A 16,559-nucleotide genomic window follows, 5' to 3' on the forward strand; every position below is an offset into this window, starting at 1 on the left:
TGTTCAATGTCCATGCCTTGATCACAAACCGAACTTGGTTCCTTTAGACCGGCAAGCTTATGATTTTTACTCTAATTAAACACATCATGATCTTCATTTGAGATTTAAATAAAAAAGGATGTGTTTAATCTCATAAGATTAGTCACATGACACGTGAGGGGTTGAAGGTTGATGAAATAATATAAGAGATGAATTGCATGCAACAAATATATAATATATAAAAAATGGTCTTATCGCAAGCTCTTTTGTCCATATCTTAGGATGCAGATGCACTTGGTGAAAAAACCAAACACTTCTGGTAAATGACAACGACAGACAGGCCAACCAAAGTTTTGAATGCTTCTTGTATATTTTTTATTTTTACGCACAAGATTTTGTGTAAAATTTAGTAAGGGAATTAGGATAAGCCTGTAGTGCCTAATTTTATTGACGCAGTCGTCCATGAGAAAAATGAGAATAAATTAAAACGTTTTAGGTTTAAATCAACATTCAAACCGTAGCTTGTGAAGAACGTATTCCACATTATATATGAACATTTCTTGTGAAGAACGTGTCAAAGATGTTCTAACAAAAGACTTATTATTACCTATTTCAATTTCTGTTCATAGCAGCCACCATAACCCTAGCTTATCTATATATAGACTACTTCTAACGTGGGATTCAGAGTGCAGAAAATAAACATTATTGGGAACTCAACCACTAAGAAGTCTTAGATTAATTATATTATTCTCTCATGGCTTGCGACAAGAGTTTCTCTACCAATTACTTGCTGTTGGAACCCAAGGATGTGGGTTTCTTTGATCTGATTCACATCTTGTTCTCCAATAACTTGGAGAGGAGAAGGTTCGTTGACTCTTTTGAGCAGACCGAGGATGAGTTTGCGCGCAGATGGCTCATATTTCTCTCCGTTGTTGTGCAAAAGTTGCTGCAATTGGTGGCAAAGCCAATGGCAATCATTGGCTGGGGGATTGAAACGTGCTTGAACCTCTTTTCAAGTAACCGCAACTTGGTTGGCCTCCTGCTGGATCTCTTTCGAGGTAGCTATAATTTTGGTCCCTTCTCATGCATGCAATTGCTTAGCATCCTAAAATACTTTTAATGTATGTAATTTCTCTTGGTTAACCTTAAATGATGATTGTCATAGTTGCCATATATGCTAAAGTTGAAGGCACCAGCACTTCTAAATGAAGGTAGCAGCAGTGAGTTGCCGTGAACGCTATGGCATTCATGGCAGTCAGTGGTGGAGTCACATGCAGGCCTTGATCGTCATCATGGCCCCGCAACCTACATGTGGCTCTTTGTAAAATTAAGAACATATGTGGTTTCTGGGGGAAGATTTTGAGAAAATATTTAATATTATTAATTATGTGCGCAGGTGAGGATATAATACCCAAAAAAGACTCAAGAACGTTCTTGTCGTTTGTTGGAAATTTGGACAAGCGAGTGGAGTTGGACAGAAGAATCAAACGTGGAGATGGCAATTATAATGCAGCACTCAGTATGATGGCGTCTAAAATATCATATGAGAACAAATTCTACATCCAAACTGCGGTCCAGGATCACTGGAAGGTATGGCGATTTACATCTTTAATTTGCTCCAAATGCTTCCATTAATTTAAAATCACTATAATTAATTGCCTTTTTTCCCCCTTCTTTTGGCAGATGGAGTTCTTGGGCTCTTACGACTTCTGGAATGGTAAGAAATAATTTGAATTGCATATAAATTAACACGATAATGTTTTATAAGTAAAATAGTCGGACATAAGCCTATATGTGTATGATAAAAACTATAACTAGACATTATTATTATTATTGTCTGCCAGATTATCAAGGAAAAGCCACAACACAAGCGTTTCTGCTACGTGACAGAAGTGCCGACCATGACACTATTGTTGTGGCCTTTAGAGGTACAGAAGCTTTTGATGCGGATGCATGGTGCACTGACGTTGACATCTCTTGGTATGAGCTCCAAGGGGTTGGAAAGATCCATGGAGGCTTTATGAAAGCACTTGGATTGCAGAAGAATGTTGGTTGGCCCGAGCCGGAGGAAATCAAACAAGATGATAGCCACCCAGCCTTTGCTTACTATGCCATTAGGGATATGCTGAAGAAACTTGTGCTTGAAAATGACACAGCAAGATTTATTGTAACTGGGCACAGTTTAGGTGGGGCACTAGCAATTCTCTTTCCCGCAGTTTTAACATTTCACAAGGGAGAGGATTCAGATCTGCTGTTGGAGAGATTGGAGGGAGTTTATACATTTGGACAACCTAGGGTTGGAGATGAGAGATTTGGGCAGTACATGGAAAACAAGTTGAAAGAGCATAGGATTAAGTATTTTAGGTTTGTCTATGCTAATGACATGGTGCCCAGGTTACCTTATGATGACCGGTCCCTAATGTTCAAGCACTTTGGGACATGCCTCTACTATAATAGGGAATATGAAGTTCAGGTAACAACTGCTTTTCTCTTATCAAATTCAACTGATAAAATCCAGTACTAAAAGAAGTGTTAATGCTCTCTTACCAAACTTGTGTTGCTACGCAAATGTTTATGTTGCCAAGCAGTGAGTTTGTACCACATATTCAAGTAAAATCAACATGGTCAGTAGTCCAAATTCACAGATCTGGCACATTACATTTGTGGAATGCATAAAATTTGACATGTTGAATAAATATGCATGTGAAACCCACTTGTAGGGTTGGTTATGACCATAATACGCATGTGATCCGTAAGTGTGGTACAAATAATTTAACTCTAGAACATTAACTGTCACAATATGAAATTACAATTACATGCTTCTTATTATGATGTTAATGTGTGCAGGTTGTTCGAGAAGAGCCAAACAAGAATTACTTCTCCCTAGGGAGTGCTATACCCATGATGATGAATGCTTTTGGTGAGCTGATAAGAAGTTTCATCATTCCAATTAAGGAGGGACCCGATTACATAGAAGGGCCCTTCTTGAAATTGGTTAGGCTAATCGGTTTGGTAATACCAGGAGCAGCAGCACATTGTCCCCAAGATTATGTAAATTCCACCAGATTGGGATCCTCAAAAGTCTTCCTCCCTCCCAACCATTACATATGAAACTAAAATAAGCATGTCTAGTCCTGCATGCCTACAATTCTAAGCAGGATTGCAATTTCCCCATTTATTTTAAGTACATATCAAACTTCAAATTCCTTATCTTAATCTTGCTCCTTATATTTTCTCTACCAATAATATTATTTGTAGAAAATATTTATTGACTGCCTCTCTAAAAGCATGTCCAGCCGTAGAGGCTGGCCCAGGCAAAAGGCAAAAAGGAGCCCGAGTCCAGTTCCAGCGCAAGCAATCCAGCCTGGGCAAGCTGCGGGTCCCACGAGCCCGGGCAGGCCCATGGGCGAAATTCGACTGGGCTTGAGCCCGAGTTGAGCTGACGTCAGCGCATTAAAAACAAATTTTTTTTTATTGTTGGCGCGTGTAATACACGCGCCAACGGTAAAAAAAAATTTGACTGAAGTGCGCTGACGTCATCGTGATGTCAGCTCCAACGGCTACTGCCACGTGTCGGCACCGGGTGGCTCCGTTTGGATTTTTTTTCAGAAATCCTACGGTTCTCATTTTTTTGGCCAAAAAAATTTAAAAAAAATCCTAAAAAATCCGAAAAAATTCAAAAAAATTCTGAATTTTTTTTAAAAAAAATACCAAAAATGTATGTATTTTTTCCCTATAAATACCTAACCATTTTATCTACTTTCAACACTAAATCTTCATACAATTTCTTCTCAATACAATATTTTCTACTCTCCACTCACATAATTCATTTTCCACACCAAATCTCCATACAAACTCATCTCCTTCCAATATTTTTTACTCTCTACTCATATTTTCCACTTTCCACACCAATTCCATACAAACTCTTCTCCTTCCAATATTTTTTACTATCCACTCACATTTTTGTACTACTTTCCATTTGTAGAAAATAAACAAATGGCATCTTCTGTTGAAATCGGAGGCTCGTGGTCAACCCAGGAAGATATTGCATTGTGCGAGTCTTGGGTGAACGTTAGTCATGACCCTATCACGGGCAATGAGATGAAGTTCCATCATATGTGGAGCAAAATTCATGGAGAATTTTGTCAAAGATCGGGTTCCATTCGGACCTAAATGGCTTTGTCTAGTAGATGGAAAATTCTAAACAAAGAGTTAGGGAAATGGAGAAATGCATTGACAAAAGCAAAGGAGAACATTCGGAGCGGTGCGAATCTTTCCGATGAGGTAAAATATTTTTAATTGCCATTTTAATCAATTTAATGTAACTTTTTTTTTTTATTGCATATTCTATTTATTTTTTGTTGCACAATGTTTATTTTATTTTTGCATTTCCTAATTGGCTTTATTTATTTACATAATCAATTTTATTCTTGCATTTCAAAATAGTTTATAATTTCATGCATAATCTTTATTTTTGTTTTTGCATTTTCAATTTGTCTATATTTATTTACATAATCAATTTTATTCTTGCATTTCACAATAGTTTATAATTTCTTGCATTGTATATTTTTTTTAATGCACTTCCAATTATTTATTTTGAATAGATCATACAAGCACAAATGTGGTTCGGTGCCACGGGGCAAGGGAAAAAAAGTTTTGTGCATTTCCAATGTTGGGAAATTGTCAAAGATTGTTCCAGATTCAAAATTATTCCTACCGCACCCCCGGTTGTGTTGCATGAGACGCCGCTCCACGAATCGCCATCAACCGATTCGCCATTAGACTCCCCAATGGAAACGGAGTCACCACTCCCACGTCCGCCGAGACCTATTGGGAGAAAGGCGGCAAAGGCCAAGAGAGGGGCCACTTCAAACATTGATTGTGTTCAAATATTCGAGCAAATAGCTAAGAACAACTCTCTAAGATTGGAGAGAGACTTGAGGAGAGATGAAGCGGACAAGGCACGATTGGAAGCCTTTGCAATTGAAAAGCAACATGCAAAAAAAAAAGACGACGATGAAAGAGAGATGAAAATCATGGCCATGGATACGAGCCATATGTCTCCTGAAACAAAGGCCTATTGGAAGCATAAACGAAGGGATGTGATGAGAAGAAAACTTTTCCATGACGACGGTCCTAGCAATACGGATTGGCTAAATGATGAAAACCATTAGATTGTATTGTTGTATTTTTTAATAATTGTTGTATTTTTTTTTTAAATTGTTGTATTATCCTTTAATTTGTTGTATTGTTTCTTTTTTATTCAATCAAAAAAGCATTCTATAATTGGACTACTTATTAAAAACATTTGAGCATTCCTCACAAAGATTAATTAAAAACAAACCTTCATTTATTGCAAACAACACACAAAACAAACCATACATAAAAGCATAATAATAAAAAAGACCTCGCAATAATTCCACAAAACACAACACACAAAAACAAAGCATAATTAAAAACAAAGCATAATTCCAAACAAAGCACGAATCTAGCCTTCATCCATTGTGATTGCCTTTCATCTGCCACAAGTGCTCGATCAAGTCAACTTGACGTCTTTCGTGAACATATGAAGATTGCATTTCTTGATAACGATCAATCATGGGGTTGTTGAATCGACCATCCTGAAGTAACGGTTCGGGCTCCAATGGTAGTCCATTTGGTCCTTTCGGCCTTTCATATATTCTTGTCAACGCCGTGTTCATAGGATCGGGTTCAAACACCTCTGGAGCATCGTAGTCATACTCATCCTCCACAATCATGTTGTGGAGGATGATGCAAGTCATCATAATACTCCTCAGCACCTCCTCGCCTAGCATCCGAGCAGCACCCCTGATAATTGCCCAACGAGCTTGCAAGATACCGAAACACCTTTCCACGTCTTTCCTGTAACCTTCTTGAAATGAAGCAAAGCTTCTTTCCTTCTCGGATTGGGGATTCGGAATTGTTTTCACGAATGTCGTCCACCTAGGATAAATTCCGTCGGCAAGGTAGTAGGCACCAGAGTATACGGTATTGTTGATTTGGTATGTGACCTGAGGGGAATGACCTCGCAATACCTCATCAAACACCGGGGATTGACCAAGGACATTGAGGTCATTCTGAGATCCGGCAACCCCAAAAAAGGCATGCCAAACCCAAGTGTCGAATGAAGCTACGGCCTCCAAAATGATACTTTTTTGGCCCTTCCGATTCCCATAGTCTCCTTGCCACGCAGTAGGACAATTCTTCCACTGCCAATGCATGCAATCGATGCTTCCGATCATTCTTGGGAAACCTCGAGCCTCGCCTTTTTGTAGAAGCCTTTGCAGGTCCCTCAGAGTGGGTTTGCGAAGGTACTCCCTCGTGTACAAATTTTCCACTGCATCACAGAATCTCACCAAACACTCTAGGATAGTAGATTTTCCCATCCTTGCAATCTCATCCACCTGCTCTGCAGATGCCCCATAAGCAAGCATCCGCAAAGCAGCTGTAAGTTTTTGCTCCGGGATAAGACCCAAAACTCCAACAACATCATGCTTTTGAATGAAGTATGTGTCGTAATTACAAATATCATGCATGATTTTTTGGAACAAATGTGGCTGCATTCTATATCTCTCTCAAAACTTATGAGCAGGATATAACGAATTTGGGATAAAGTAATCCTCCAAGAGATTCTTACCCCGAGACTCTCTGCGTCTGTCCACATTCGGGGCACGACGACGATGGTGTTGGCTTGATTGATTCATCATACACACCGCCGCTACTTCAAGCATTTCCTCCTCTTCTTCATCTTGCTCCCGATCTTCTTCATCACGTCTACGCTGGATTTCTTCCCATTCTTTCTGTTGCCTCTCCAACACCCTCCTGAAGTTTGACATTGAGAGTATAATGGGAAATTGTAAAATCTGAGAAATGAAGGAATATATCAGAGATGGTGTGAGAGGAGTGGTGTTGATGGTGTAGTTATATAGAGGGATTCAGAAGATAGAGATGACACGTGGCACAATTTTAGAGGGTGAAAATCTTATCTGAAATCTGAGATCACTATTTGTAAAAAAATATCTGAAAATCTTATCAGACATGGGACACGTGGCACAATTTTAGAGGGTAAAAATCTTATCTGAAATATGAGATTATAATTTTTTTAAAATATCTGAAAATCTTATCTGACATGGGACACGTGGCACAATTTTAGAGGGTGAAAATTTTATCGGAAATCTGATATTATAATTTTTATTAATGAATATCCGAAAATTTTATCTGAAATAAGACACGTGGCAACCGAGATTCACATCCGAAAATCTTATCCGAAAATTTAATTACAAAAGATTATCAAAATTAATGATTTAAAGTATAAAAAAATAGGAAATCAAGTACAATGAATAGTAATTGCCCTAGACTTGCCCTAGACTTTGCCCTTGTGGGTGGAACCACAAATGGCAAGACTGACACTATTCACGTGAATAGTGTCAGCCCTTGCTTGCCCTTGCCCTAGACTTTGCCCAAAGGGGTGGAGTTGCTCTAATAGAGGTGAACCTTAATGTATAACCCACTTATATATATATATATATATATATATATATTAGAGAAGTCGTAAGTAATGTGGTTCGCAAATGTAATACAAATAGCAGTACTTTGGTGGAGAGTCACCTATATATGAAAATATGTGTTATGAGTATTTGTCATTAACATAAGTTTATAAGGAATTTTTCTTAATTTGATTTTGAGTTTGAGGTGGAGAGTAAACTTCCTTTAGAAATCACCACCACCTAATATATGCCAAGGTCATTTCGTATAAAAAAAATATATGGCAAGACAACAATTTGCAAAAGAAAAATACTTTTGATTGTATTAGTGATGATGATACTCTCTCAATAATGATAGAATAGAATATTAGTTTTTAGCTGTCGTGGGGCATGCTGGTCAGGAACATAATCTTCTACGTACTGTGTCTCAATCTCCATTTTCTCTTAAATGATTCCTGTTCGTCGGTCTTTTGTAAATATACATTCAGAAATAGAACAGAAATTAAAGCACCTATACCACGTGAAAACTGAAACACTTTGGAAAAGACCGTCGCCAGGCCAATGAAACATTCATTCCAAATAAAAAGCTCATATATTTTATTTATATGAGATTTTATTCGAATTTGAGATTATTAATCTGTAAATTAAGATCCGAACTAAACTATATAGGGCGAAATAATTAAAAAAGGGGTGCCAAATTTGTTATATCCCTATGTTTGGCAGTTGGGTTTGATCCATATGTTGCTACCAATAATTTAAAACAAAGAGCCAAGACCATGCTTTTTATTTTAAAAAATTTTGTTTTCCAAGCCTGTACTACTTTCGATTTTGTTCATTTTTGTCGAAGTCTCTGAGAAGTTGTGCAAGTTGTACTCATTTTGCACGCACACGTTGTTTACTAGTACAGTGGGTCAAATGAGTACAAAAGTATATTGAATTATAAGTCTTTGCCATCCTGAAAAAGAAGAAATAGTCTTGTCCCATCCAAATTTGTGGAGTTCGTCCCACTAAAAAAAGGAAAATAAAGAAAAGATTCCACGCAATAATTCATATACATTTCCTTGAAGTGAACGCGTACGTCAAAGAAGTCTAAAAGAGACTTGGCCAGTCTTTGATATAGGTAGAGCCACCATAGCTGATCAACAACAGTCTGCTACAATTATTGTACGTATGAGAGTAAACTTTAGCTATATTTAAACTAGTTCTAACTTGGTTGAGAGCACTGAAATCATGGCTTGTGACAAGGGATTTTCTTGCAGCTACATGCTCTTGGAACCCAAAGATGTGGGTTTCTTTGATCTGATTCACATCTTGTTTTCCAACAACTTAGAGAGAAGGAGGTTTGTTGACTCTTCTGAGGAGACTGAGGATGACTTTGAGCGCAGATGGCTAATATTTCTCTCTATTGTGGTGCAAAAGTTGCTTCAATTTGTGGCAAAGCCAATGGCAACTATTGGGTGGGGGATCGAGATGTGCTTGAACCTTATCTCAAGTAATCAAAGCTTGGTCGGCCTGATCCTAGATTTTCTGCGAGGTATAAGTTTGCTTCCTTCTCATGCATTAACAAATATTACCATTGCTCCTTGTTACACAGAAAACAAGATTGTCTCCTCCCAAATACTAATTTCATTCATAGAAATGTGTCAAGAAATCGTTTTAGCGTTGAATACCGATTGTCATAGTCGCCCTGAGCTCTACGCTTACGGTTCATGAATCATGACAGCACTTCTAAATAGAGGCAGCAGCTCCCGGCCGTCTCCGGACAGTTGGTATTTCAAACCTTAAAAATGGAGATTAATTGGATAATGATTATACGTACAGGTAAGGTTATAATACCAGAAAAAGACTCAAGAATGTTCTTGTCGTTTATTGGACATTTGGACAAGCGATTAGAGCTGGACAAAAGCATCAAACATGGAGATGGCAGGTACAATGCAGCACTTAGTATGATGGCGTCTAAAATATCATACGAGAACAGATTCTACATCCGAACTGCGGTCCAGGAAAACTGGAAGGTACGAGAATTTAAAATTTTAATTAGCTTTAGCTCCAATATGCTTCCATAGCCTTGATTTTAATCCTAGACTAGAATTAATTGTAAAAATCACACCTGCTTTTTTCTTTTGCTTTTCCCTTCTTTTGGCAGATGGAGTTCTTGGGCTCTTACGACTTCTGGAATGGTAAGAACTAAACTCAAATTGAAAAAAAATTAAAATTAAATCCCACACATAGATCGACATATATAGGATAATGTTTTATAAGCATGTGACTCCCTGCCACTTTTATCCCTCTTTCCTCTCTTCCTCCCCCAACCCACACACCCCCCTCTTTTCCCGGGGCTTCTTGTTTCCTTCTTCCCTTTCTCTTTTCCTTGGTCTTGTTGCTTCATATCTGCCTATTTTTATTTCCTGAAAATTTTTGAGTAGGCAGCTGCCTACCCAAAACATGGCTAGATTCGCCAGTGGTACAATCAAACATGAATAATAGTCTAAAATAATTTAAGTTGAAGCAACATTGAATGTGAGATTGTTTGATAATTTCGGCGTTAACATATACACATGGTTGCTCATGCATAAATTGCATAAAACCTAACTGAAATTATTATTGTCTTGGCAGATTATCAAGAAAAAGCTACAACACAAGCCTTTATGCTTCGTGACAGAAGTGATGACCATGACACTATTGTTGTGGCCTTTAGAGGCACTGAACCCTTTGATGCGGATGCATGGTGCTCTGACTTTGACATCTCTTGGTATCAACTCGAAAGGGTTGGAAGGATCCATGGTGGATTCATGAAAGCTCTAGGTTTACAAAAGAATGTTGGTTGGCCCAAGCCGGAGGAAGTCAAACAAGATGATAGCCGCCCAGACTTAGCTTACTATGCCATTAGGGATATGCTAAAGAAACTTCTGCTTAAAAATGCCAAAGCAAAATTTATATTAACCGGGCACAGTTTAGGTGGGGCTTTAGCAATTCTCTTTCCGGCAGTCTTAACCTTCCACAAGGGAAAGGATTCAGATTTGCTGCTGGAGAGATTGGAGGGAGTTTATACATTTGGGCAGCCTAGGGTTGGAGATAAGGATTTTGGGCAGTACATGGAAAAGAAAATGATAGAGCATAAGATTAAGTATTTCAGGTTTGTTTATGGTAATGACATGGTGCCGAGGCTGCCTTATGATGACAAGGCCCTAATGTTCAAGCACTTTGGGACTTGCCTCTACTATAATAGGCAATATGAAGTTCAGGTAACAACTGATTTTCACTTATCAAATTCAAGTAATGTTAAGGGAATCACATTTGTAGACTGCATAGTAGACAATATATTTAAAAATACGGTCCACTAATGTGGTACAAATACTTTTACGCTCACAAGAAACGTGCCTTAATTAACTTTTAACAACATATGCAGGTTGTTCCAGAAGAGCCAAACAAGAACTACTTCTCACCAAAAGGGGTAATTCCCATGACGGTGAATGCTTTTGGAGAGTTGATAAGAAGTTTCACCATTCCAGATAGGTTTGGACCTGACTACAAAGAAGGGCCCTTATTCAAAATGTTTAGACTAATGGGATTGGTCATGCCAGGCGCAGCAGCACATTGTCCCCAAGATTACGTAAATGCCACAAGATTGGGATCCTCTCATGTGTTCGTCCCACCCAAGCGTTATTTATGTAATTAGTGCCAATGATTGTGAGGAGGATTTCAAATTTCAATTGTAATTAATTTGAAGTTCCCTATTATTTTTAGTCATTTTAAACACATTGTATTTATTAATTGATGCCTGTATTGAATGAAACTATGGTTCTTCCAAATATATAGAAAATTTCGACCAAAATATCGAAATTCAAATTCTTTTCATCCAAATACGTTATATATTAGGTTAAAAAGTGATGCTTTAGTGAAGCCAGATCATAGATTGTTACCAATCAAACGAAAAGAATCATATTAGCATGAGAATTCTCTCGGTTCTAAATTCCCACTGGGAGTCAATTTTAGCCCAAGTGGGGAAGGGTAGCTGCCCACTTTGAGTCAGTTTTAGCCCTAGTGTTCTCGTTTATTTTCTAATATATAGTCAAGTCAAGAAACCATCTTTAATTAATAATTGATGCCCATACACCACACGTCAAGTCAAGGAACCAACTTTAAAAAACAATTAGTTTATATCTTATAAATCTCATTTTGTTTATGCAATTTCTGATAACACTTTCCCTATGAACATAAGTTAAAAGTAAAAGGTACAACATAAAAAAATGAGTATATAATAAGATGACTATTATCTTGTAAATAGCTTTTGGGAAAAGAAACGACCAGTGTCCACCACCATCATAGACTCATATTCAGATGTAGAATTTTAACTTTTAAATTAAAAGTCTATGTACAATACAATTTATTTTAAGACTAACTATCACTTAAAATATCCTTTTATTAACATTTTGAAATTGGTACTTAAGTGAAAGGGGTAAATTTAAACTCTAATCAAGCAGACATATGACATCAATACTCAAATAATCATAATAGTATGACTAGTCAACAACTAGTCATAGATTTAATAACAAGCAACTGGTACGCATATCCAAATAAAATAAATTCAGAAAACCTGCACACCTAGAAAAGTACTATGTGATAACCCAAGCACTCAGAATGATCTATTAATCTAGACATCCCCAATGCTAGCAACAACTAGAGTCATAAGTGAGTGAGTATCCATTAGAACCATACGTATATATTGAGCAAGTATGACTAGTCAATATAACAAGAATCAACACCAGAAATGTTTACCCAAAAACAGATCACTGGGAAAAACTGGAGTCTTCATCCGACTAAAGAAAGCATGGCACCACTGTACAACCTTACATGCTCAAGAAATCCTATGTCTATTTAGGAAAAGAATTATACCTCACTGTGCAACCTTCTTCTCCAACATAAGCACACAAGAATATAACCATGGCACCACTTGGCTCTTTTAATTATAGATCCCCTCCATAAATCAAACATATTTTGAAAAATCCCTAAACCATAGTAACTAATATAACTTTAAAAAAATCAAGAAAAAAATATATACTGTGACTCTAATATTGTTGTCAAGGTATGTGATGTAGGATTCGTTTGAGAGTAATTCTGGATAGGCCAATAATCATTTTTTTGGAAAATCACTTCTCTATATAATCACTTTAAGTGAATTTAAGTAATTTTATGAAAAATCACATCCTATGTACTTTTATCTAGAATCACTTAAAATTACTAAAAAGCACATAAAATATTCTTTTTTCCAAAAATAATTTTGATCTATCCATAATTACCCACAAACAAATTCATTAACTATTTTACAAGTTGAGGTAGAAGTCACCACCACGTGATTTTCATTTTATATGGGGAGCTAATTTCATATATAAAAAATATGACGAGACAACAATTTGCAAAAGAAAAATACTTTTGACTAATAGAAATGGTGATGATGATCTACTAAATATATCGATCTATATAATGGATGAAGATGATGATACTCAATAATGATAGAATAGAATATTAGTTTTTAGCTGTCGTGGGGCATGCTTATCAGGAACATAATTCACTTTTCTCTGAAATGATTAATACTTGTAGGTGGGTCTTTTGTCAATATGCATTAAAAAATACAATATAAATTAAAGCCCATAAACCACGTGAAAAATGAAACACTAGTGGCGAAGACCATGGCCAGCCAAAGTTTTGAAAAGGTTATTTACTGTAGTTCCTTTTGAAGCTGTGATGAAATCTCATTTTATTTTTTGAAAATTAAAGATACTTAGAGTGCCCTTTTAATTAAGGGTGGTTTACTTTGCCCCTTATCGTTAAAAATTTTGTTAAAAATAATGTTGTGGCACGAATGGGACTTATTCTCTTGTTGAATTTATGTCACGTAAGTGCCATATGTGAGAAAAAATTGATAAAATATTTTATTTTTTAAAAAAGCAAATAGGAAAAAAATATTTGATCCATATGTTGCTACCAATAATATTTAAAACAAATATATATTTCCTATCTTGTTCACATGACTATCCTTTTTAATTTTTAATTTTTCTTTTTCCAAGCCTCTAGGACGTTCGTCGTTGTTCATTTTCGTCGAAGCCTCTGAGAAGTTGTACTCTTTTTGCACGCACGTTGTCTGTCTGTAGATAATAAGAAAAAGAGCTCACTACTGTTACACTTGGGTAAAATTAGGTCAACTACACAGATTTGTGGGGATTTGTCCCACAAGAATTTATATAACTTTTCTTGAAGTGAACGCGTGAGTCAAAGAAGTTTAAAGAAGAGCATGCTACAATTATTTGCAGGGATGGATAGTAACTCTATCTAGCTATATATAAACTAGTTGTAGCGTGGTTGAGAGCACAGAAAAATAGACATTCTAAACTCAAATAAGATCAATTCTCGGAAATCATCATGGCTTGTGACAAGGGATTTTCTTGCAGCTACATGCTCTTGGAACCCAAAGATGTGGGTTTCTTTGATCTGATTCACATCTTGTTTTCCAACAACTTAGGGAGGAGGAGGTTTGTCGATTCTTCTGAGGAGACTGAGGATGACTTTGAGCGCAGATGGCTCATATTTCTCTCTATTGTCGTGCAAAAGTTGCTTCAGTTTGTGGCAAAGCCAATGGCAACTATTGGATGGGGGATCGAAATGTGCTTGAATCTTATCTCAAGTAATCAAAGCTTGGTCGGGCTGATCCTAAATTTTCTGCGAGGTATAAGTTTGCTTCCTTCTCATGCATTAACAATTATTATCATTAATTGTTAAATTTACAGAAATTAATTCAATCTGTGCTGGGCTATATTTAAATGGAGATTATATTGGATAATGTTTATACGTACAGGTAAGGTTATAATACCAGATAAAGACTCAAGAACATTCTTGTCGTTTATTGGGAATTTGGACAAGCGAGTAGAGCTAGACAAAAGCATCAAACATGGAGATGGCAGGTACAATGCAGCACTTAGTATGATGGCGTCTAAAATATCATATGAGAACGCATTCTACATCCGAACTACGGTCGACCAACACTGGAAGGTATGTCGGAATTTACAACTTTAATTAGGTTTAATAATACTAGAATTTTAATTGCAAAACTCACACCTGCTTTTTGTTTTGTTTTTCCCTTTTTCTGGCAGATGGAGTTCTTGGGCTCTTACGACTTCTGGAATGGTAAGAACTAAACTCAAATTGAAAAGAATTAAAATTAAATCCAACACATACATCGACATAGGATAATGTTTAATCAGTCTAACAAGTAATTTAAGTAGAAGCAACATAATTAACATATCAGATTGTTCGATAATTTCCATATAACATTTGCACATGATATAGCACATGAGTAAATATATGCGTAGGTATATGATCGATTACATAAAAACTAACTGAAATCATTATTATCTTGGCAGATTATCAAGGAAAAGCTACAACACAAGCCTTTATGCTTCGTGACAAAAGTGATGACCATGACACTATTGTTGTGGCCTTTAGAGGCACCGAACCCTTTGATGCGGATGCATGGTGCTCTGACTTTGACATCTCTTGGTATCAACTCAAAGGGGTTGGAAGGATCCATGGCGGCTTCATGAAATCTCTAGGTTTACAAAAGAATGTTGGTTGGCCGGAGCCAGAGGAAGTCAAACAAGATGATAGCCGCCCAGCCTTAGCTTACTATGCCATTAGGGATATGCTAAAGAAACTCCTGCTTGAAAATGACAAAGCAAGATTTATAATAACTGGGCACAGTTTAGGTGGGGCTCTAGCAATTCTCTTTCCGGCACTCTTAACATTTCACAAGGGAAGAGATTCAGATTTGCTGCTGGAGAGGTTGGAGGGAGTTTACACATTTGGGCAACCTAGAGTTGGAGATAAGGATTTTGGGCAATACATGGAAAAGAAAATGATAGAGCATAAGATTAAGTATTTTCGGTTTGTTTATGGTAATGACATGGTGCCAAGGATGCCTTATGATGACAAGGCTCTAATGTTCAAGCACTTTGGGACTTGCCTCTACTATAATAGGAAATATGAAGTTCAGGTAACAACTGCTTTTCTCTTATCAAATTCAAGTAATGTTCAAGGAATCACGTTTGTAGATTGCATATCATAAGACCCCACTTGTAGGGGTGGGTCGTGTGTCTAGTTATTTATATGGTTAACCAATGTGGTACAAATAATTTTACGTCTGAAAGAAACGCGCCTTAATTAACTTCCACGATATGTACAGGTTGTTCCAGAGGAGCCAAACAAGAACTACTTCTCACCAAAAGGGACAATTCCCATGATGATAAATGCTTTTGGAGAGTTGATAAGAAGTTTCACCATTCCAGATAAGTTGGGACCAAACTACAAAGAAGGGCTCTTATTCAAAATGTTTAGGCTAATAGGTTTGGTCATGCCAGGCGCATCAGCACATTGTCCCCAAGATTATGTAAATTCCACCAGATTGGGATCCTCTCATGTGTTCCTCCCACCCAAGCATTATCTATGAACTACTGCCTACGATTGTGAGGAGGATTTCAGTTGTAATCAATTTCAAGTTCCATATTATTTTTAGTCTTTTTAAATATATATTGTATTTATTGATTAATGCTTAAATAAACCTATGGTTCTTCCAAATATATCGAAATTCAAATTATTTTCATCCAAATACATTATATAGTAGGTTAACTGATGCCTTAGTGAAGCCACATAATAGATTGTTATCAAACAAACGACAAGAATCATAGTAGCATGGGAATTGTCTCAGTTATAAATTCCCACTTGGAGTCAATTTTAACCCAAGTGGTGTGATCAGTGGGGGCAGCTGCCCACTTTGAATAAACCTTTAGCCCTAGTGTTGTGTTTATCCTCTCATATATAATCAATAAACTATCTTTAATTAATTAATAATTTATGCCCAAACACCACGTCAAGTCAAGAAACCAACTTCTTTTTTAATTTGTTTTAGTTTTATTATCTCATTTTACAATTTAAATACAATTTTGTTATGAAAATAAGTTAAAAAGTAAATGGTTCAACATAAAAAATGAGTATAAGATGACTAATAACATAAAAAATGGAACA

At 36.7% G+C, this 16,559-nt stretch overlaps 3 protein-coding genes across 3 annotated transcripts; all 3 read left to right on the forward strand.

The window, feature by feature from the left end:
* The first annotated feature begins 646 nt into the window (after positions 1–646).
* Positions 647–3,245, forward strand: LOC117635155. Its single transcript, XM_034369499.1, has 5 exons — positions 647–1,037; positions 1,376–1,569; positions 1,663–1,696; positions 1,824–2,452; positions 2,827–3,245. The coding sequence occupies exons 1-5, from the start codon at positions 734–736 to the stop codon at positions 3,088–3,090; spliced, it is 1,425 nt and encodes a 474-aa protein (XP_034225390.1). The 5' UTR covers positions 647–733; the 3' UTR covers positions 3,091–3,245.
* Positions 3,246–8,647: 5,402 nt separating this feature from the next.
* On the forward strand, positions 8,648–11,319 carry LOC117634698. Its single transcript, XM_034368885.1, has 5 exons — positions 8,648–9,018; positions 9,306–9,499; positions 9,631–9,664; positions 10,101–10,729; positions 10,894–11,319. The coding sequence occupies exons 1-5, from the start codon at positions 8,715–8,717 to the stop codon at positions 11,161–11,163; spliced, it is 1,431 nt and encodes a 476-aa protein (XP_034224776.1). The 5' UTR covers positions 8,648–8,714; the 3' UTR covers positions 11,164–11,319.
* A 2,549-nt stretch (positions 11,320–13,868) lies between these two features.
* LOC117635169 lies at positions 13,869–16,061 on the forward strand. The gene is made up of 5 exons (XM_034369515.1): positions 13,869–14,208; positions 14,338–14,531; positions 14,633–14,666; positions 14,903–15,531; positions 15,721–16,061. Exons 1-5 carry the CDS (start codon positions 13,905–13,907, stop codon positions 15,982–15,984), a joined length of 1,425 nt encoding a protein of 474 aa, XP_034225406.1. The 5' UTR covers positions 13,869–13,904; the 3' UTR covers positions 15,985–16,061.
* The last annotated feature ends 498 nt before the right edge of the window (positions 16,062–16,559 follow it).

The sequence above is a fragment of the Prunus dulcis genome, chromosome 7, assembly GCF_902201215.1.
Source record: "Prunus dulcis chromosome 7, ALMONDv2, whole genome shotgun sequence".
Taxonomy (NCBI): Eukaryota; Viridiplantae; Streptophyta; class Magnoliopsida; order Rosales; family Rosaceae; genus Prunus; species Prunus dulcis.